This window comes from Choloepus didactylus, chromosome 8, assembly GCF_015220235.1.
Source record: "Choloepus didactylus isolate mChoDid1 chromosome 8, mChoDid1.pri, whole genome shotgun sequence".
In the NCBI taxonomy this organism is placed as follows: Eukaryota; Metazoa; Chordata; class Mammalia; order Pilosa; family Megalonychidae; genus Choloepus; species Choloepus didactylus.
Genome location: NC_051314.1, coordinates 142,062,706 through 142,085,739, shown reverse-complemented (window position 1 = coordinate 142,085,739; position 23,034 = coordinate 142,062,706). Strand labels below are relative to the sequence as shown.

The 23,034-nt window shown below is 47.8% G+C and overlaps 1 protein-coding gene across 1 annotated transcript in view; it reads right to left on the bottom strand.

The window, feature by feature from the left end:
* The window catches only part of CAMK1D (calcium/calmodulin dependent protein kinase ID), a 420,857-nt gene extending 406,466 nt beyond the window's left edge, over positions 1-14,391 (bottom strand). The window contains exon 1 of the mRNA XM_037845773.1: positions 14,003-14,391. Within this exon, the coding sequence (XP_037701701.1) occupies positions 14,003-14,094 (92 nt within the window). The 5' untranslated portion in view covers positions 14,095-14,391. The remainder of the gene's footprint in view (positions 1-14,002) is intronic.
* Between the last annotated feature and the right edge of the window lie 8,643 nt (positions 14,392-23,034).

Below are 23,034 nucleotides of genomic sequence, written 5' to 3'. Positions count from 1 at the left end.
CATTGTGTCACTATTATGGGATGGCATCCCCAGACATTCACTGTGACCATCACTGGGGACAACAGAACAGATTCAGCTGAGCCTCAGAGGCTGGGCGTGGGCCAGGCAACCTGTGGGACCTGGGGCAGCTCGCGTCAGCTCTGTGTGCCCGGGATTCCTGGCCCTCAAAACGAGTAGCTCCAAGGGCATTACACAGACTTGCCATTCTCCTTGCAAGGAGGAGATGATGTGGAAAACTAGGTCCTAAGGGCAGGCTGGCTTTACGGTTTCAGACCTTGGGAGTCCAAAATACCTCCATACCAGCTGGCAGATAATTCCCACCCTAGTGCTACTGGGTCACCTCCATCGCTGACCTCTGGTGGGGGGGGCCTTACCCTGAAAGCTCCCCCAACCCACAGAGGGACAAGCCAGGATCCATCAAGCCAACTAGTTACTTCCCAAGGAGAACACCCTTAGTTGAAATACGCCAAATATGTTAACAATATCTCATCTACAAATGATTTTAATTTTCTTCTTTATACTCTTTTATAGTTTTCAAATTCTCAACTAGGATGATGTCTTGTTTTTATCATTTTTTTCTAAAAAGGCTTTCCTTAGGAGGCCAATCACTTAAGCATTGCAAATGAAGCATTGCAAAAGAACACCTGAACAGAGCCAGACAAAATATACCGTGAAACTTTGTGTTTTGCGTCGGTATTTTTGAGTCCGGGTCAACATGTGATCCACTTTTGACATGAGCCCTGCACAAAAGAGGTAGGGTTTCGAAACAAGTGCATGACACTAACATTTACAAGAAAAAAGGCTACCATCTCCATAACATAATAATACCTTCTATTTGCATTAGGCCTTATATAAAAGAAGCTTCACACATACTTTATTTCATTCTGAACTCACAACATGTCTGCAGGGTAAGAGGTGCAATTATCCCCATTTGACAAAAAGGGCAATCAAGACCCAGCCAAGGTGAGATCCCAGTTCTCACACGACACAGCCAGAAATAACGCTCAGAATCCCAACCTCCGCTCCAGCCAGTGGCATGCAGGAGTCAACTCGTCCCACTCAGGAAGGTTGCACATGGGCTGTTAGACCACGGACGTCTGCAAGTGTCACAAATCAGAGCAACCCTCTTCTCTAGAGCTGGTTCACCAGCACAACTGATTCTACACCATACGTCAGCTGGTCCCCACTATTCATGGGTTCCATGGTTGAGACTTCACATGCTCACCAAAATGGATTTGTAACCCCAAAATAAATACTTGAGGCATCATCGTGGTCATTCGCAGACATGCAGAAAATGACAAAATATGTGAGCTGCCTGATGCATATGTTCCCAGCCGAGGTTGAGCATGGCAATGCTTTGCCTTCTTGTTTCAGCTATAACACTGTAGATAAGTGTATACTATATACACATATACATGCTATATATGTATATACTATACATGTACAATATATGCTATATATACCACTTACATAGACAATATATTCTATATATAGTATATATACTATTTTTATATGTATACTAAGAGTGTATATACAAAGACTATTATATATATATATTGCCTTCTTGTTTCAGCTATAACACTATAAATAAGTGCATAATACTATATATATACATGAACTATATATATGTATATATGATACATATACTATATATGCTATATATACTATTACATATGCAATATATTCTATATATAGTATACATGCTTTTATATGTTATACTAAGGGTGTATGTACAAAGAGTATTATACATATATATATACTACTTTTACATGTATACTATGGTTGTATATAAAAAGAGTATTATATATATACACACACTATAAATAAGTGTCTTTTCACAGTACATTTGGTGCCATGTTTTTGCATTTGGGGTTTTCTGCTGGTAATTTTGCTACTTAAGATGCCCCCGAGGGTAGTGCTGAAGTGCTGTCTAGTGTTTCTAAACGCGAAAAAGCTGTGATGTGCCTTAAAGAGAAAACACATGTGCTAGATGAGCTTCATTCAGGCCTGAGTGACAGTGCTGAGGTCATGAGTTCAAGATTAATAGATAAACGATATCTATCAAACAAGGAGTCTTTGAACACAAACACACATCAAACAGAGGCTCACAGGACCCTAACCTGCATATCCCCCAAGAGCCGAGGTTCAGTATTTGCTGCTTCAGTGTTTGCAGCGACTTTATAGAACACAGCTCTGCGAATGATGAGTCAACTGTGCACCCACAGAAAGGTGAAGGAGGTGAAGTATTTTCATTAAAATCAGTCAGGGTGTCTGTCCCCATCGACTCCATTCACGGCCGTGTCAGCAGCAAGGTACAGGAGAGACAGCACTGAGTCGGGAGTCAGAAGGCACCTGAATCCCTTCCTGCTCCTTAGCACCGTTCCACCAAGGCCCGTAACCTCCCTGACCCTCCGTTCTCTTATCTGTAAAACGAGCACAAGAATTGCTGCCCACACACAGGCTGGTTCTAGGAATCAGAAGGAACCCTTGGCAGATGTAAGAGGTCTTGTTATCACATCCTGGCTGAGTGACCCAGAAGCTGCACAGAAAACCAACTTTCTGTTACCATGACACAGGCCTCGAACTCCATTCTTACTGACCACGGTGGGTAAAAAGAATCCAAGGACTATAATTCTCATGCACGACTGCCAAATATCACCTGTCCCTGGCTTACGTACGAGGGTTACTCCAAGAGTCCATTTTAAGGTTTCTATGGCTGTTATTTGTCATTTTTCTCAAGAAGTAAAATTTTTCTGAGTAATGAGTTTCTCCCGAGGCATGCAAAGGTCTCTGAGTCCATGAAGTAACCTGTGAAGAGCCCCTCCTGTGCTGAGGAGAAAGAAGAGGAGGGAGAGAGAGAAGACACAGCCCCCCGGCCTTCTCCCTTCAGGCCGGGCCAGCCTCATGCCTAATTTTGCGATGGCTGAGAAAAGGCTGTCTGGGCTCATCCCCCAGGCCCAAAGCCTCCCAGACTGCCTCCCTCAGCCCTCCACTCCCCATTTTACAACCCACCCGAGTCTCCCCTTGCCCCAAAGCCCCAAGACCAGAATGACTTATTTTCCCTCCCCTCTCTAAGCAAACACTAATGTGTTCAGAGCAGGTTGGTGTTGAAGGAAAAGCATCCTTCAGAACCACTCACACAGTAAAGGGGTGGCAGTCCCTCAACCTACAGGAAGGTATTTATGTTATTTCAGGTTCTAATGGCTATTTCAAGCAATCACCTTTTTTCAAGGTAAAAGAAGCATCAGCCCATAAATGGGGAGGGGGTCGCAGGCCCTGCCTCGGCTAACACCTCCCATCACCCTCCCCGCCAGACCACCTGGCTTTGCACAGCTTCTCTCTCTTCCACCCACAAGCCTTCTAGAGCTACAAAGGCTTTTTACACAACTGTGGGCCTCAACGGGAGGAGCTGGACTTGTATGGGGAGGAGGTGGTGAGCCACTCCAAAATCAGGGAACATCTTGGGTTTTCTACCACACGGATCATACAGCACCAATTCCACATTCTTGTCAAGACAACTTCAGTGGCTTGTGTTGTGGTCATGAGACACAGAAAGAGGGCCTCTCAACAAGAAGAAATAAATTTGGTCTGGGGAGCCCATTCTTCCCCAGCTCACTCTCTAATAGAGAGATCAATAAATTACAACCTCCCAACGTTGCTTGGCCTTCGATGGCGAAATGGCAAGACGAAGACAAGGGACAGTGCCCAATGTGGAAAACAACAGGTCCAGTGTTAAACCTACATCTCTGAGGTCTGTGAAATTAAAGGTATTCGAGAACTCTACCACCCTCCACCCAAAAATCCCCTATCAGGATATTTTTAGGCAAGTCATCATGCATGCTGATAGGTGACACATACATAAGCACACTGCCATTTTTTAAAATCCTCTAAACTTTAAGATAAATTCAGTACCTATCAATTTTTAATTACAAAACATGATTACAAGCTCCTGAAGTCATCAAGTCAAAATATAATTTTCAAGGAGTGAAGTGGTGATGCATGCTCGTGGAATAAGTTTGAAGACATCAAGTTGAGTGAAATAAGCCAGACACCAAAGGACAAATACTGAATGAGCTCGCTTATGCAAAATACTTAGAAGCAAATTCATAGAGACGGAGAGTAGATTACAGGTTGCCAAAGGCAGGGTGTGGAGGGGAAGGGGGAAATTATTGCTTCACAGGTGCAGAGTTTCTGTTTGAGAGAGTGAAAAAGTTGGGGTAACACACAGTGGTGATGGTAGCCCAAAATTGTGAATATAATTAATTCCACTGAATGGTACATTCAGTGGTTAAAATGGGAAATTCTGAGTTGTACAGAGGTTACCACTATTTATAAAAAAATAAATAAATAAATAAATAAATAAATAAATAAATAAAACCATAATTTTCAAGAAGAACCAAAGCAGAAACACTGAAGCAATTCACTGCATAATGTCGAACCCAAAGGAGGGCCACAGCATCAGTAAAACCCAGGTGCTGTTTAAGAAGACAGAAACTACACTTAGAAAAGTCCGGCTCTTGCATGAGCTGATTGCTGTAAAGACAGATCAAAAAGGCCAGCTCGGGGCACAGGGAGAGGTGCACAGAGGTGACACTGATGAGCTCACTTGGGTGAAAATGAGCCTGTGATGCACAACCAACGAAGCCCTATGCACCTGGGCGGGTCCCGGGGATCGTCCAGGCCGAGCCTCCAGGTTTCATGCTGGCATGAGATAAACCAATCACCCATCTGTGGGGAGCGCACGTGGACTGGCTAAAAGCACCCCAAAGCTGAGAGACTGGCCTCCCAGACAGCAGTGGGTAATGAAGGAGAACCAGCATTTTACTGAGCCAGGCCTGGGATGCATCGGCACTGAATCCTCACCACAAGCTCCGATCAGGTGCCAACGCTAGCCCGGCTCCCGGATGAGGACCCCAGCCTCAGAATGGGAAAATAATTTGCCCAGAGCCAGGCAGCTCAGAAGTCCTGGACCCAGGCTTTGCGCCCATTTCCCTGTGGCCCCAGAACCTACAGAGAGCTCTTCGCCACTCACTGTACTGTGAAAACAATCTTCAATTGTTTATGGTTTCTGAAATCAATTTGGGAGGAGGTTTAATATGCTCCCTCCTATATGTTTACAACACAGGCTTCCAAAAATCAATTTCCAACAGATATCGGCATGTTCTCCATAAGCACTGGCCCTGAAGGCAATTAAAGCTCCATGACAGTTACTGCTTATTCAATGCCAAGCAGGTGCCAGGTGCCTCTTAAACGTCATTGAATCCGTGCAACAATTCCAACAGCAGCAACTTTCATCTCCACCTGAACTCGGAGAGATGCAGGAGCGTGTTCAGAGTCATACAGCTACAAAGAGTTGTGCTGGGTCTACCTTTCGGTAACCTTGCATTGCCTCCCAAAGGCGAACTACCTGGCCTCAGAAAATACGCCCCCCTTAAAGGCTTATTCTCAAGATTTGGGGTTAACCAAGAGACAGAATCCCTCCATTTCTGAGTCCTGCTGAAATGCTTGGAAAAAATGCACCAGCCATGTGGCTGCTGGCAGAAGATGCAGAGTGAACTTGAACTGGGTGGTGGCATCAAGTAGAGATTACTCTGGGTCCAACTGGAGCCTGAGTTACCCATGAACTGCGTAAGACACACACACAAAAATCAAGCAGGTTCTAAAGGAGAGGCTAAACTTGCACATAATTGTGCCTAAGAGTCTCCCCCTGAGTACCTCTTTGTTGCTCAGATGTGGCCCTCTCTCTCTCTCTCTGAGCCACCTCAGCAGGTGAATTCACTGCCCTCCCACTATGTGGGACCCGACTCCCAGGGGTGTAAATCTCCCTGGCAACACAGGATATGACTCCAGGGGATGAATCTGGACCCGGCATCATGGGATTGAGAATATCTTCTTTACCAAAAGGGGGATGCAGAATGAGATGAAATACTTTCAGTGGCTGAGAGATTCCAAATGGAGTCGAGAGGTCACTCTGGTGGACATTCTTATGCACTATATAGATAACACCTCTTAGGCTTTAATGTATTGGAATAGCTAGAAGTAAATACCTGAAACTACCAAACTCCAACCCAGCAGTCTGGACTCCTGAAGACAATTATATAAGAATGTAGATTACAAGGGGTGACAGTGTGATTGTGAAGACCTTGTGGATCACACCCCCTTTATCTAGTGTATGGATGAGCAGAAAAATGGGGATAAAAACAAAAGGACAAATGGGGTGGGATGGGGGGATGATTTGGGTGTTCTTTTTTCACTTTTATTTTTTATTCTTGTTCTGGTTCTTTCTGATGTAAGGAAAATGTTCAGAGATAGATTGTGGTGATGAACGCATAACTATGTTATCATACTGTGGACAGCGGATTGTATACCATGGATGATTGTACGGTGTGTGAATGTATTTCAATAAAACTGAATTTAATAAAAAAAAAAAAAAAGCAGGTTCTAATTTAAAAAAAAAAAAAAAAAAACCAGCCCAAGGAAAGAGTGAGATCCTGCAGCTCAGAAAGTCAAAGGGGCATCACCAACGCGGACTGAGACAGAACAGGCTGGCGGCTGTCCCAGGGTCCACGGTCTCCTGCTTCAGCTGTGTAAGCATCTAACTGCCCATCCTGGGTGAACTGATGGGGGCCCGGGCTCTGCACTGGTCACCCCCAATCATCTCCTTCTCTGCTTAAAGAAACGTCCCTAGCAGGCTTGACTGAAGGCATGAGGTTCTGGGGTCTGCCATCCTCTGGTGCAAGTTGCCAAATAATGTGAAAATCCCCTGCTGGAACAACACTTATGCCTTGCTAGAAGAGAGAAAAGGAGGAGGGAAGAGATTGAAGGGGATTTAAGGAGATTTATTTGGGGGAAAGGAGAGATTAAAGGGATTTATGCAGATCCAACTGAAGAAAAACTCAAAAAGTTAACCCCTAAAATCCTCCCCGGAGAGCCCACAAATGTTTATCAGCACCGGCAAAGCATAATTATCATCCATTAAGTTTCCAAGTTGGACCCAGAAATCCATACTCAAGTCTTCCTTTGCCCCTCTGGGAACAAGAGTCCAATTTCCCAAATCCCACTGTCCTAATCAATAAGGACACGGATGTTTGCGTGTGTGTGTTTCTCAATAAAGAAAAAATTTTGGCGTTTTCTCTCCAAATAGAAAACACCTTCTCAAAAGAAAGGGGTTGCAAGAGTGGTCACGTTTATTATTTTCTACCGAATGTTTGCGGCTTTAGATGCCCGGATTAAGAGGAAGAGCTATAGTCATGGGCTTTGATCATTCCAAAGACAGGTTCACAGTAAGTAAAACAGGGCTTCCCACCGACGTTCCTACTGTGGCAGAGGAGGATGTGGCCCCAAAGCCCTTTCTAGACACAACCTCTTGGAAGGGGCTTCCCCTGAAATGCAGGAGTCACTCCTGAAGGAGGTAGGAAGCTGGGCAGGCATGGGACTGCTCTGTAAACTGAGTCTGAGGGTTCCCAGAGCACGGACAGCCACCACGGGCAACGACGAGATGGGGCAGGTGCTCAGGAAATGTGTGGCGAGATCAACAAAGCCACCGACGTACCACCCTTCCCACCCCAAATCCTTAGGGAAACTCACTCCCCAGGTCCCATCTATCAGCAATTCCTACGGGCCTTGCCTTCAAAATACATCCAGACTACAGCTCGGCAGACATGAATGTCAGTATTAATGCATACAGCAACTGTTTAAAAAAAAAGCTGAAAAAGAGCCCAGACTTCAATTAGAGATATGAATGAAGCAGATCTGGTTAAGCCTAGGGCAAGTCGGGCCAAAGGGAAACTGACTGTGTGTTAAAACTTCAACTTCCATGTGAGACCAAGGGAAGAGATGTTTATTTGGTGCATGATCTATATTTTCTAAACAATATAACTTCTACAGTCAGTTGTTCAAACACCACAATTACATGGAACTTTGAATAGGAAGGGAAATATGGTAGGTCTGTACAGGTTAGAGTGAAATAGCAACACATCCCAAAGTAATTCGGGCAGAGAATAAAAATATAGATTTGGGGCCCTCTGAGGAGCTGGGGGAGGATGCAAAGGTGTTGGACTTCCTCACCTGGATTGTCGCTGATGTTCTCACAAACATTGGCAACTGACGGCTTAACATGCTTTCCGTCTTGGGGCTTGCCCCTATGAAGCTTGTTACTGCAAAGGAGAGGCTAAACCTGCTTATAATTGGGCCTAAGAGTCTCCCCCTGAGTGCCTCTTTGTTGCTCAGATGTGGCCCTCTCTCTCTCTAACTAGGCCACCTTGGCAGGTGAACTCGCTGCCCTCCCCCCTATGTGGAACCCGACTCCCAGGGGTGTAAATCTCCCTGGCAATGCAGGATATGACTCCCAGAGATGAATCTAGACCCAGCATCGTGGGATTGAGAACATCTTCTTGACCAAAAAGGCAATGTGAAATGAAACGAAATAAAGCTTCAGTGGCTGAGAGATTCCAAATGGAGTCGAGAGGTCACTCTGGTGGACATTCGTACGCACTATATAGATAACACTTTTTAGGTTTTAATGCACTGGAATAGCTAGAAGTAAATACCTGAAACTAACAAACTCCAACCCAGTAGCCTTGACTCTTGAAGACGATTGTATAACAATGTAGATTACAAGGGGTGACAGTGTGATTGTGAAAACCCTGTGGATCGCATTCCCTCTATCCAGTGTATAGATGGATGAGTAGAAAAATGGGGACAAAACCTAAATGAAAAGTGGGGTGGGATGGAGAAGGATGATTTGGGTATTCTTTTTTACTTTTATTTTTTATTCTCATTCTGATTCTTCCTGGTGTAAGGAAAATGTTCAAAAATAGATTGGGGTGATGGGTGCACAGTTATATGATGGTACCATGAACAGTTGATTGTACACCATGGATGACTGTATGGTATGTGAATATATCTCAATAAAACTGAATTTTAAAAAAATACATCCAGAATCCAACCACTCCTTCCCACCCCCACTGCCACTTCCCGAGGAGAAACCACTGTCACCTCTCGCCTGGGCTGTGGCAACAGCCTCCTGACGTCATGGGTCTCCCTGCTTCTACCCTTGAGCCCTCACAGTCTATTCTCAACACAACAACCACAGCCATCATGAAAACACGCAGGTCAGTCAAGTAACTCCCATGCTCAAAACCCTCCAATGCTCCCTATTTCTCTTAGAGCAAAGGCAAAGCCTCTGCCCCTCCCAGCTCCCCTCTCCCTTCCCGGCTGCCTCTCTTCTCCCCTGGATCCCTCAGCTTTCCTCAGCCTATGTCCCAGGGGGGGTCACTCAGCATCCTCAGGGCTCCCTCACACCTCCATCCAAATACCCGTCCTCAGTGGAGAGGCTACACCCCTACATTCTCCTGCTTCATTCTCTGCCCTAACAAGTGCACTGCAAGAGAGCACACATTTTGTGTTGTCCACTGCTATCTCCTCCATGCCTGGAATAGACAGGCAACCAATAGATCCTTTTAAGCACATGAGAGGCCGAATTTATATCACATCAAAAAAAAAAAAAGAGAGAAAGAAAGAAAGAAAAGAAAAAGAAAGAAAGAAAGAGGACTGAGAAATCCAAACTTCTAACAAATATTGCAGCTGGGATTTACTCGGAGAAATCCAGAGGCTTCCACCCCTATTTTTCAAAGACTCTAAAGTTCTAAAGTGATTCCAGAATAAATACCATTAAATCAGCCAGTCGAATATACAAACAACTTGAAGTGGCACTGCATTAGCACCCTCCACCTTTCCTCTCAAAAACTGAAGTGCAGTCTGTTTTCCATGCGGGGTTTCAGATGAACCAGTCACCCTGTGTCCTCAACAGGTGCATTTATTGAGTAAGTTCAGAATGAGCCGTGTGAATATGACACCAGCAAGAAAAGACGGCGCTTGCCCTGCAGAAATCTCTACCTATCCTCTTCCTAGAGCAGCACCCAGCAGGCACTCAGTGAAAGAGCAGACCCACTGCTATTGATGGTAAGTTGGATAAGGCCTCCAGCCCTGAGCTCTTTCACTCTGCTGTCAGTACAGGGATCAAAAGTTCCCTCCAAAGAGAAGCAGGAGGCACCTGGACACAAGGAAAGCCACCTGGAAACAGAATAAGTGCCTTCCTTGCACAGGTGAGCTGCAAAATCTTAGGGTTATGGGGGCACTTGAACAGCATTTAGCCTCCCCCAGAGTTCAGAGATGAGAAGTCTGAGGTGTGGAGAGCGTAAAAGGGGCCCATGGAGCACACACTCCAGGGCCCACCGAGCCAGACCCAGAACCCAGGCTGCAGGGCATCCCTGATGCTGGCCTGGCCCCGACAGGGAGTAAGTACTTCACCTGAAAGCATTCGGTCCACAAGGAAAACATGCATGCACAGCCTACAGAAATGAAAGTATATTTTCTAGAGCATTCCATTTGCTATATTCCAGGGGAAACGAGGGATATTAGGCAAGCGATTCCATCGGTATGCCAAGAATTAAAGCCTTCTCTAGCCAGATGCACCTCTCAGTCTGGAAATCACAGTGGTGATTTCCACGAGTTGGGATACTTCCTAGACTTGACAACAAAGCTTTCTTCCAATCCATAAGCTTCTCCAAATAATATAATATAATATAATGTAAAGTAGCATAGTATAGTATAATATTGTACAATATAATGTAATATAGTATAGTATAACAGCATATTATAATACAGTATAATATTGTATAATATAATGCAATATAGCATACAATAATATAGCAGAGTATAGTATAGTATGATATTGTATAATATAATGCAATATAGTATAGCATAATATATAATGTAATATAGTATAGTATAATATGGTAATATAATAAAATGTAATAATAAAATATATTTCATCTTATCTCAGAAGTCTTTGAAATCTACCTATGGCCTCAGCAAATACACCAACAGAAAAGTTTACCACTCCTAAGTTGCTGTCACACAATGTTTATTTGCTCTCACATGTGCCAAGGATCGGAAAACATGTCAGCGATCAATGAACAGTAATTAAGTCTTACCACCCTATGGAGAAATCTGGTTAGGTTCTGGGATTCCCTTTCAAAGGAGCCTTTCCCTGAGGACTGACTCAGAAGCATCAAATAACCCCTAGGCCCAAAGCACAAACAGTCCTTTTGCTGGGCTGCCCCTCTCTTCCCCAGTCTCTTTTCCCACCCTCCCGGGCAAACCTCAATTCCATCCCAGGCCTGTCTTCCACCACATCCCTCTAGCCAGGCCGAATAAATGGCTCTACTCTTGGGCTGCCACCACTAAATGTTCTGCTGGGCAAGGAGAGGTCACATATCAGTTTGCAGAGCATGGCAGAGTGAGTCTCCTTGGGCCTCGATATGATTTATTTTAGAAGCACTTTAACACTGTAAGCTGATGGTCTTGCTTCCAGCAGGGCTTTCCTGCCTGAGAGTCTTATAGACATATGATGAAGGTGTGACCAACAAAATTAGTGAAACCGCAGAGTGCTTTGGAAATGAATTCCAATTGCAACAGCTGATGTCTTACCCTAGATTTCATTACAGGCCCAGACTCAAAATCCAAGAAAATGGTCTGAAAGTGACTTCCATGTTTAGACTCTGCTCCTGGTCACCGGACTTTATGCAGAATGAACTAGGGACCACTTCTAGAACATCCAAGCAGACAAAATGATGGTAAGCATCCGAAGGCCACAGATACTTGGCTTTGTGACGTTTGCATATTGAGGCAACAGGTTACCTAGCGATGATGTCTTTCTGTACATTAATATTAAAATTAGCTTTCCAAACACTAAAGTGGTCAAATTACTATTAAACATTTGCCGTTGCATAATCTACGAAATGGCTCAACCTCATCTAGATAATCAAGAGCTGGCTCCACCTAGGCTCAAATATCAGCTCCACCACTTAGCTAGTAGCTAGCTAACACCAGTTAAGTCAGTTACTTCCTCTCTCTGTTGCCTCAGCTTTCTGGAGCTGTAAATTTGGGATGATATGCATTACATGAGTTAATACACAAAAGGCACTTAGAATAATGCCTGGCACTTGATATTTATTTAATAATGTCAGCAGTGAGTTCCATCACTAGAATCTTGTCACTGAGTCAAAATATCTTGATCCTTGTATGACTTGGGTCCACTCTTCTAGAACCCCTGCCGTACTGCCCCACCTCCCCAGGAAGTTTCTTTTCAAAGGATTCTTTTCCAAGGCAGGGGCAAAGCTTTGGGACTCTAACGGGGACGCATATCCAAAGCCGGGGTAGATGCTGGCCAGAGTCCAAGAGGCTGCTCTGCCAGAGCTCTGCGGTGTCTCAGGCACCAGAAGGCAAATCCTCAGCCTTCCCAGGGATGGAAACCACCCGTGATCATCCTCCAAACAGCAGTGCTGCTACAGCAGAAGCCGCTCATGAGTTTCGGCCACTCGGGCCACTGCAGAGCTGAGGCTGCAGGGCTCTCCCGTGGAGCCGGAGTCAGTTAGGGGACACTGTGGGCCAAGGCACCCCTGGGAGGGGAGAAGGGGGCAACAGGCCAGGCCAACGCATGCCATCTCGCCCCGGAAGGGCGAGCCAAGGCTCACCTCTGTCTCCCAGGAACTTGAGCATCTGAGAGTCATAGCCCCAAGCCCGAATAAACCTCAATGGCTGGATTTTGAAGTTTTGACCAAAACTCACCCATTAACTGGCAGTATGGAGAGGCAGCCCCAAACCCCTCTTTATTAAAATGCTACGTCCCTGTGTGTTCACCTGCACACAGGTAGACAGTCACAGGTGCCCTCCAGTAAGGCCAGCAGCAGCCAAGCAGCAGAAGAGACACACTGGCTTTCCCTGGAATCCGAAGTGCGGCTGGACAAGCAAACTTGTTTCTGGTGGAGACATTGCAGAGTGGGGTAAGGGCCAGAGAAAGTGACTGCATAACTGTATGGGACCCTGAGTAGGGGCAGAGACAAGCCGGGTTTGACAACGTGGTACCAAAAAAAAAAAAAAAAAAAAAAAAAAAAGCTGAAAAAGGAAAGAAGGAAAGAAGGATGAGCACCCAACCTGATTCACCCCAGGAAACATCTCTTTTTTCTGCCAGCCTAACCAAGACATCCATGAACCCCTGCAAGACATTCTGTTCATATAGCGCACGTGAGGCTGAATATATATATGTGTGCAAATATATGTTTATGTAGACTGACAGATACTGACCAACAACCCATAATGATAACGCAACAAGGAAGAGAGTAACTTGAACTTCAGACCCACCCAGCGGCGCCTAGTCCCCTTTCACTCTGGCCTCCCCACCATTTCTGGGGCGCTCCAAACCTAAACAAACAAAAACCAACTCCCGGTCCGGGAAGGACCAGCAGCCCGACTGAACCGCACCTGCCTGGAGCGTTCACGCCACCGACTCGTGATTATCTCTGCCTTCCCGCGACCAAGCCCGCAGCACCCGGCCCAGCCCGGCCCCGAGGAGCAGCGGCGGAGAGAGCGCCGCTCACCGGCCCCGGCACGGCGATTGCGCCCGGGAGGAACGCACACGCGCTCGGCGAGCATCTGCCCCGCACGCGCCCCTGGAGCCCCGCGTGGCCACCAGTGCCTTGCCTGCACCCTGTCCGGGCGAGGTCCACTCCGCAGGAACACGCGATGGGAGGGCGGGGACGGCAAGGACCGAGACCTGGGTTTCCGGGGCCGCGTCTCTCGTGGCCACGGCGCGCCCATCGGCACGGTGAGTGAACGCACACATCCAGGAAACCGAATCGCCACCACGCTCGGCCCTGGGCGCGCGTGGGGAGAAAGGAGGCGAGCCGCGAGCAGCGGCAGCGCAGAGGCGCCGGCCGCGCGGGCTGACCCCCCCGAAGTCCGGGCGCGCCCCACCTCGAGCGGCGCCCCACGAGGCGCAGACCCCCGCAGAAGGGCCGCGCGGCGCCGAGAATGGGGCCACCGGGATGCGGCGGGCGGCCGGGCCCCTGCGAGGCGGCGACAGAGGGAAGCCGCCTGTCATCCCGCCGCCAAACCCCACCATCACCTCAAGCGCTCCCACCCCACAACCTCTACTTACGTCCCGAGGGTCTCCTTGAACTCGAAAATCTTCTTGATGTCCTCGGCTTGCTTTTTCCAGGAGGAGCTGCTTTCGCCGTTCTCCCGGGCCATGGCAGCGCGGCGGGCGCCGAGGGCGGCAGGCGGAGCGGCCGGGGGCGCGCCGGGGAGGGGGCGCGAGGAGGGGGCAGCGGCCCGGACCCGGGGGCGACAGGCTGCGGAGATCGGCGGGCGGGGATGCTCTCCGGGGGCCAGCGGCCGGGCTGCGGCAGCGCTTCCTCCTCTGCAGTTTCCTCTTTCGCTCTCGCCACCGCGGTCCCTCCCTGGGTCTGCTTTCTGCTCGGCGCTGGCACAGACTTCCTGCCGCCGCCGCGCGCCGCGGCTCCTCGGCCGCCTGCTGCAAGCCTCACTTTCTGCTACTTTCTTTCCTCCCTCCTCCCTCTCCTCTCCCCACCTCTCCGCCCCGGCTCCCGCCTCCCCCGCGCCCGCCGCCTCCCGCCTGCCCCCGCGCGTCGCCACGCTCGGGGATGTCCTGCTCCGGGGAGCGCCCTGGCCCCGCCACCCCGAGCCGACCAGGGAGGCCCGCTGGTGGGGGTGGGGGTGGTTGGCAGGGACGGGGGCGGGGCGCGAGAGGACCCCAGGTCGGGGGAAGCGTGATGAATTCTGCACAGTCTAGGCTCAGGGCACGAGGGCTGTCCTTCCCCGCGGCGGGAGGGGGCGCCTCTGTTGCTCGCTCGCAGGGGAGGGTGCGTGTGCACCCCCGAAGCGGGCGCCTACGGGGTGGGGGGAGTGCGTGTGCACCCCGATGCTGGGGGCGAAGAAGGTGCATGTGCGCCCACTTGCGGAGGGGAGGATGCGTGTGTGTTCTCCGCTGAGAGCGCCGAGGCGGGGGACCCAGAGAGGGGGAATGCGTGTGCACCCGTTTGCAGGGAACGTGGGGATGTGCGAGGGCGCCCAGTTGCGGAGAGCTAGGGCGGGGGAAGGGTGGTGCGTGTGCGCCCCGAGACAGACGCGGAAGGTGGGGCCGATGCACCCTCCCCAGCCCAAGCCTCGGCGCCCTCTCCGCGCCCCGCTGGCCTCGGAGCCCACGGGCGGGGCGGGGCGTTCCCGCGCTGGGGGTGGCGGCGAGGTGGAAGAGGGGGAGGGGGTTACTCCGACGCTCCCGGGGCCTGTCCGTCCCCTCCCGACTGAGGACAGGAGCTATTCGCATTGCACCAAAATCTGCGCCCGCGTCAATTTATGGACGGGCTGGAGGGAGGAGGACCCGAAGCGCAGGGAAGGCCTGGGAGCCCCGGGGGCGGGAACGCGCAGGACGCGCCAGGCCGCGCCTCCAGTCCCTTTGGGGGCAAGACTCCCGGGTCACTGCCCGCCGTGGCGGTGGGTGAAGTCAGGGGCGGAGCGGCTCGGGCCCCGGGGGCCTCGGCTGGCTCTCCATCCCCCTGGTTTCTGCCGATTTCTCCCTCTCTTCTCCCGATGCTCTGCGGCCTCGGCTGGAACCGAGACTTTGTGCCAAGGGAGCGTCTGCGCGTCAGCGGCCGCCCGCCCCGCACCGTCTTCGGAGCGGCACGGCAGCTGGCTTAGTAGGACATCCGAGTCGTGGGGCGCAGACCTCTAAAACATCCTTCCCGACAGGCTGGAGAAACACACCCAAAGAATTGCCTCCAGTCTCCGTGGTAGCCACCTGTCGGAGGACTGCCCACGTGCCGGACCCCTGGCCCCCCACCTGCAAGGACTATCTCTTGATCGGAAAATTTTCATTTCCGTGGTATCTGGTATGACCCGCCCTCCCCCGCTTTGGGCCCCTCCACCGAGTTGGGTAAACAGCCCTGTTTTTTGATTGGTGACACCTGTCCCACTTTCCCAGAACTGTTCCAATTTCAGTGTCAAATAATAAAAGGGAAAAAAAAAAAAACTACTCCCTGAAAAGGAAACTTGCCCAGCACCCTCTGCCTGATTTTAATAGGCCGGAAGCTGGCTCCTGCTCTCTTGGAACAGTCTGGATGTCCACCCGCCTCCCCGCTCCTGGCAACCCTTCCCCTGGCCCCCAGGGACCTACAGGCCTCCCAGCCCTTTCCCTCTTTCAGAGGGTTGTTAGCTTAAGGCTCTCTGAGCTGAGGAGAGCAAATAGGGGATTACTTGGCTGTTGGAAACCCGGGGGTTACACTGAGACACCTGACTTCCAAGGGAGTAGGTGGAAGAAATTACTAAGGAACCCCTCTCAGAGTTGGGGCACACCACCAAAGTCCAACATAAACAGCACCCCCTTCAATGAGAAATGGATTTGAAGAACTGAACTGTCTCTTATTTGTGCAAAGGTCGGGTAATATGAACAGTGGGGCAAAAACGTAAGTAAACTAGGTTCCCAACAGACCCTGCCACTCCCCACAGAAAGCACTGTGTGTGGGTTTGGGAGGGTGTGGTGTTTGTGTGTGTATCCGTATCCTTCTCCTTCCCTTCTGCTCCTCTATTTCCTCCTCCTCCTCTCCTCTGGTTCTTACTATTTTGTCCTTGCTCCCTTGCTTAGGGATAGCCTCCAGAGCTCACCAGAATAGTCCTCCATCTTGACTTTTGTCCCTGATTCAAAGAAGTGCAAAAGCCTTCTCCGTCCTCATCCTTCCCTTCAAAGGCAACCAGTTTTCCAGAAGCCAAAGAGGTGAAGAGAAAGCGGCAGGGAACGTTGCTCGAGTTCTGTGCATGGCTTTATCTCCCAGGCTTTAAGCAACGTGAGCACAAGCCCCTAACGTGGAGACCAACCCGGAGTCACTGATCAATAAATGTGTGTTGAGTGGATGAAGAAATGAAATAAAATTAAGACAGCTCAATGATATCTGTTGTGTTGGTGGGAAGGCCATAGAGAGTTTTCTCCTTCTCCTCTTCCAAATTTTCTGAAATGATGATAGGTCAGCATTATGAAGTTATTCTTAGCTTGGCTAGCTCCTCAGGAAAGGACCCAAACTTTTTTTTTAATTTTTTGTTGTGGTAACATATCATATACAAAGCAGAATTTCCCATTTTAACCACTTTCTAGTATACAATTCAGTGGTATTAATTACATTCACAATGTTGGACTACCATCACCAACATCCATCACCCTGACTTTTTCATCCCTTCACACTGAAAATCTGAACCCTTGTGGTGGTTAAGTTCTTGTGTCAATTTGACCAGGTGATGGTGCCTGGTTGTTTGGTCAAGCAACCCCTGGCCTGATCATTACTGTGCGGATATTCTGTGGACTTAACCCATCAAGTCAATTGCATCTATGGCTGATTGCATCTACAATCAACAGAGGAGATTGCCATCCACAATGAGAGAAGTCTCTTCCAATCAGTTGAAGACTTTAAAAGGAGATGATGATTTCAGTAGTCAGAAAAGAGAATTTCCATTTCTACTTCAGACAGCCAATTTCCCATGGGTAATTCATTGAAAACCTTCATTGGAATTCCCAGCTTGTGGACTGCCCTACAGAATTTGGACTTGCCCATCCCCATGGTCACATGAGACAATTCTTATAAAGATCTCATAGTATTTACAGATCTCTCCTGTTTGTTCTATTTCCTTAGAGAACACTGACTAACACAGATTTGGTACCAGGAAAGGTTCTTGAGAAACAAAATCTTAGGGATGAGGCTTCTGAATTGGTTCTGGGGTTTTGGAATTGGTTCTCTAATATGATTAGATTCAAAGGCACTAATGATTCCAACAAACAAGATGGCACTGACGGTCCATGGTGTGAGTTGGCAATAGAAATACACAAAATGGATATGGCAACTCGAATGCTTATAAGAGGCAAGTCTCCGAGTGAGAGTGGTTTTGACACCTTAACAGAGTTTTGTTAAGTTAAAAGGTATAATGATGTTGGCTGGTTGTACCTAAATACTCTACACACAGTTATAAAAGAAAAGGGACAGCTCATAGCTTCAAATTTCTTAACTTAAGCGCTGCACAAAAGATGTGAAAGTTTCTTTCTGTGCCCTGGAAGAAAATTTTATTTTATGTAGCCACCCACAGGCTTGAGATTTCTGAAAACCAGACCCAGAGTCTCATTATGCAAGTGGCTGAATTACAACATAAACTAAATTACCAACCTTACAAGTTGTCTGTTATTAAAGTGAAGGCATTGATTGGAAAGACATGGGTTCCTGAAAATTGGAATGGGGACATATGGGTTGATAATGATGAGGGGGAGGGCATTGAAATCCTAGACTTCTGCTGAGTCTTTGCCAGGTAAACCTATAATAATCTGCCCTGAGTAACCAGCCACCTGACCTCCAGTCTTCTTGAGGAATCAGCCATCCTGCCTCTACCTGCTGTGCCTGATAAACCTGTAACCACCTCCCCTGAGCAAACAGCCCTCACTCCTCAGTCTGAAGAGATTAATCCTGTTTCATCAGATGAAACTGCAATGGAATGCCCTGGGGAAGTTAACTCTTTCTTCCAGACCTGTAACTAGACTGAATTCCCAACAGGCCTCAAAAGGTGAGGGGCGAAGTGTAGCCCATGAGGAGGTGTTCTACATTCCAAAAGAACTTCCAGAGTTTTCCAATCCATATAGATGGAAATCAGGGTAATATGTGTGAGAATGGATATTAAGGGTGTGGGATAATGGTGGAAGGGATATAGAGTTGGATCCGGCTGAATTTATTGATAAGGGCCCACTTAGCAGAGATTCTGCATTCAGTGTTGTAGCTTGAGGGGTTAGAAAGGGCTCTAACAGTTTGTTCGAGTAGTTGGCTGAAGCATGAGGTCGAAATGCCAGAACTGCCCTGGCATAACATAGATGAGAGAATCCAAAGGCTTAGAGAGATTGGAATGTTAGAATGGATTTATCATGTAAGACCTATTCACCCACCCCAGGAATGTCCAGAGGACATAACTTTCACCAGGATTGTAAGGAATAAATTTGTGAGACCAACTCCATCATCCCTGAAGAGCTCTGTGGTCACTGTCCTCTGTAGGTCAGATATTACCATGGGAACTGCTGTCACTGAGCTGGAATCCTTGAACACAATGAGAATGATCGGATCCTGAGTTGGCTGAAGCCAAGTGGCAGTAGTTAATCGCCAAAGACAAGATGGGAGTGGCTACCATAATGGACAGCAGAATCTAAATAGTCTGAACTGCAGAGACTTATGGTGTTGGCTAGTAGATGGGGTACCTAGAAGTAAAATAGATGGGCAGTCTACTAAATTCTTACCTGATCTGTATAAGCAGAAGAGTCAAGTGAACAAAAGTCTAACTTTAATTACAAGAACTGAGAGTCATGGCCCTTTAATCAGTCCCCAGACATGAGACAACTTACAGACCCAGAGCCCCTTGAATGAGGGGAAGGACTCTGTTACACTGCCAGAAATGTGTACTGTTACTCTTCCTCCCAGCCTTCCCCAAAGAGACCTACAGCCTTTTACCAGGATGACTGTGCCTTGGGGAAAAGGAAATGATCAGACATTTCAGGGATTAATAGACACCAGCTTGGAAGTGACATTAATTCCAGGAGATCCAAAACATTACTCAGGTCCACCAGAGTAGGGGTTTATGGAGGTCAGGAGATTGATGGAGTTTTAGCTTAGGTCCTTCTCACAGTGGGTCCAGTAGGTCCCCGGACCCATTCTCTGGTTATTTCCGCAGGTCCAAAATGCATAATTAGAATAAACAGACTCAGCAACTGGTAGAATCCCCACACTGGTTTCCTGACTCATAGAGTTAGGGCTATTATGGTGGGAAAGGCCAGGTGGAGGCCACTAGAACTGCCCCTGCCTAGCAAAATAGTAAATCAGAAGCAATACTGGATTCCTGGAGGGATTGCAGAGATTAATGCCACTCTTAAGGACTTGAAGGATGCAGGGGTGGTGATTCCCACCATATCCCCACTTCAACTCTCCTATTTGGCCTGTGCAGAAAACTGATGGATCTTGGAGGATGACAGCAGATTATCATAAACTTTAACTATTATAACTCCAATTACATCTGCTGTTCCAGATGTGGTATCATTGCTTGAGCAAATCAACACATCCCCTGGTACCTGGTATGCAGCTATTAATCTGGAAAATGTTTTTTTTCTCAATTGCTGTTAGTAAAGACCACCAGAAACAGTTTGCATTCAGCTGGCAAGGCCAGCTATACACCTTTACTTTCCTACCTCAGGGGTATATCAACTCTCCAGCCCTATGTCATAATATATCACACAGGACCTTTATATTGATTATATGTTGATTGGACTTAGTGAGCAAGAAGCAGCAACTACTCTAGACTTCCTGGTAAGGCATTTGAATGTCAGAAGATGGGAGAGAAATCCAACAAAAATAAAGGGGCGTTCCACCACAGTAAAATTTCTAGGTGTCCAGTGGTGTGGGGCATGTCAAGATATCCCTACTAGGGTAAAGGATAAGCTGTTGCATCTGGCCCCTCCTATGACCTGGTTGGCCTCTTTGGATTTTGGAGTCAACATATTTCTTATTTGGGTGTACTGCTCTGGCCCATTTACCTAGTGACTTGAAAAGCTACTATTTTTGAGTAGGGACCAGAAAAAGAAGAGGCTCTGCAACAAGTCCAGGCTGCTTTGCAAGCTGCTCTGCCACTTGGGCCATATGATCCAGAAGATCCAATGATGCTGGAAGTATCAGTGGCAAGCAGAGATGCTGTTTGGAGCCTTTGGCAGGCTTCTATAGGAGAATCACAATGCAGGCCCTTAGGATTTTGGAGCAAAGCTTTGTCTTCCTCCACAGACAACTACTCACCTTTTGAGAAACAGCTTTTGGCCAGCAACTGGACCTTAGTGGAGATCAAACACTTACCATGGACCACCAAGTTACCTGAGCTGCCTATCATTCAAGGAAGGGAAACCCATATCCAGAGTATGTGTCTATCCCAAATCATAAAGTTAGGTGTGTGCAGTAGCACTCCATCATAAAATGGAAATGGTATATATGAGATAGGGCTCATGCAGGTTCTGAAGGCACAAGTAAATTACATGAGGAAGTGGCCCAAATGCCCATGGTCCCCACTCTTGCCACATTGCCTTCTCTTTCCCAGCCCACAGCTAGGGCCTCTTGGGGAGTACCTTACAATCAGTTGACTGAGGAAGAGAAAACTCTGGCATGGTTTACAGACAATCCTGCACAATATACAGGCACCACCCAAAAGTGGACAGCTGCAGCACTGCAGCCCCTTTCTGGGATGTCCTTGAAGGACAGTGGTGAGGGGAAATCCTCCCAGTGGGTGGAACTTCGAGCAGTGCATCTGCTTGTTGATTTTTCTTGGAAGAATTGGCCAGAGGTGCATTTGTATACTGATTTATGGGCTGTTGCTAATGGTTTGGCTGGATGGTCAGGTACTTGGAAGGAACATGATTGAAAAATTGGTGACAAAGAGGTCTGGGGAAGAGGTGTGTGGATAGAGCTTTCTGGGTGGGCAAAAAACATGAAGATATTTGTGTCCTACGTGAGTGCTCACCAGAGGGTGACTTCAGCAGAGGAAGGTTTTAATAATCAAGTGGATAAGATGACCTGTTTGGTGGATACCAGTCAGCCTCTTTCCCCAGCCACTCCTCTCATTGCCCAGTGGGCTCATGAACAAAGTGGTCATGGTGGTAGGGATGGAGGTTATGCATGGGCTCAGCAACATGGACTTCAACTCACCAAGGCTGACCTGGCTACAGCCACTGCTGAGTGTCCAATCTGCCAGCAGCAGAGACCCACACTCAGTCCCCGATATGGCACAATTCTCCAAGATGATCAGCCTGCTACCTGGTGGCAGGTTGATTACATTGAACCACTTCCAACATGGAAAGGGCAGTGATTTGTTCTTACTGGAATAAACACATACTCTGGATATGGGTTTGCCTTCCTTGCATGCAATGCTTCTGCCAAAACTACCATCTGTGGACTTAACAAAATGCCTTACCCACCATCATGATATTCCACACAGCATTGCTTCTGACCAACGAACCCACTTCACAACAACTAAAGTGTGGAAATGAGCATATGCTTATGGAATTCTTTGGTCTTACCATATTCCCCATCATCATGAAGCAGTTGGATTGGTAGAACAGTGGAATGACCTTTTGAAGACTCGATTATGGTGCCAACTAGGTGGCAATACCTTGCAGGACTGGGGCAGTGTTCTCCAGGGGGCTGTGTATGCTCTGAATCAGCGTCCACTCTATGGTGCTGTTTCTCCCATAGCCAGGATTCATGGGTCCAGGAATCAAGGGGTGGAAATGGGAGTGGCACCACTCACTATCACTCCTGGTGATCCACTAGGGAAATTTTTGCTTGCTGTCCATGCAACCTTAAGCTCTGCTGATCTATAAGTCTTAGTTCCAAAAGGAGGAGTGCTTCCACCAGGAGACACAACAGTGATGCTACTGAACTGGAAGTTAAGACCTGGCCACTTTGGGCTCCTCATGCCCATGAGTCAACAGGCAAAGAAGGGATTACTGTACTGACTGGCGTGATTGATCCTATCAAGGCAATATAGGACTGCAACTACACAGTGGAGGTAAAGAAGAATTTGCCTGGAATACAGGAGATCCCCTAGAGCATCTCTTAGTACTACCATGCCCTGTGACTAAAGTCAATGGAAAACTGCAACAACCCAATCCAGGCAGGACTACCAATGGCCCAGGAACTTCAGGAATGAAAGTTGGAGTCACTCCACCAGGCAAAGAACCATGGCCAGCTGAAGTGCTTGCTGAGGGTAAAGGGAACATGGAATGGGTAGTGGAAGAAGGTAGAGATAAATATGAACTGTGACCACATGAGCAGTTACAGAAATGAATATGAATATGAATTAGACATATGAATATGTCTTCCTTGTTTTGTTATGAGTAAGTTTGTATATACTACAAATATCTTTGTTTTCTTCCCTATTTTATTCCCTTATCATATGACATAAGTTGTATTAGCTTCATGCAATAGTATTTAAATTCTAGGATTTCAACTTTAAGAGTCAATGTCACCCAAGTACTTGCACCCTATCCTGGGGAGAGTTAATGTGTTTCCAGTTGTATGCAGGACATTTGAGTTTAATAGGTGAAAATATGAATGTTACTGTGTT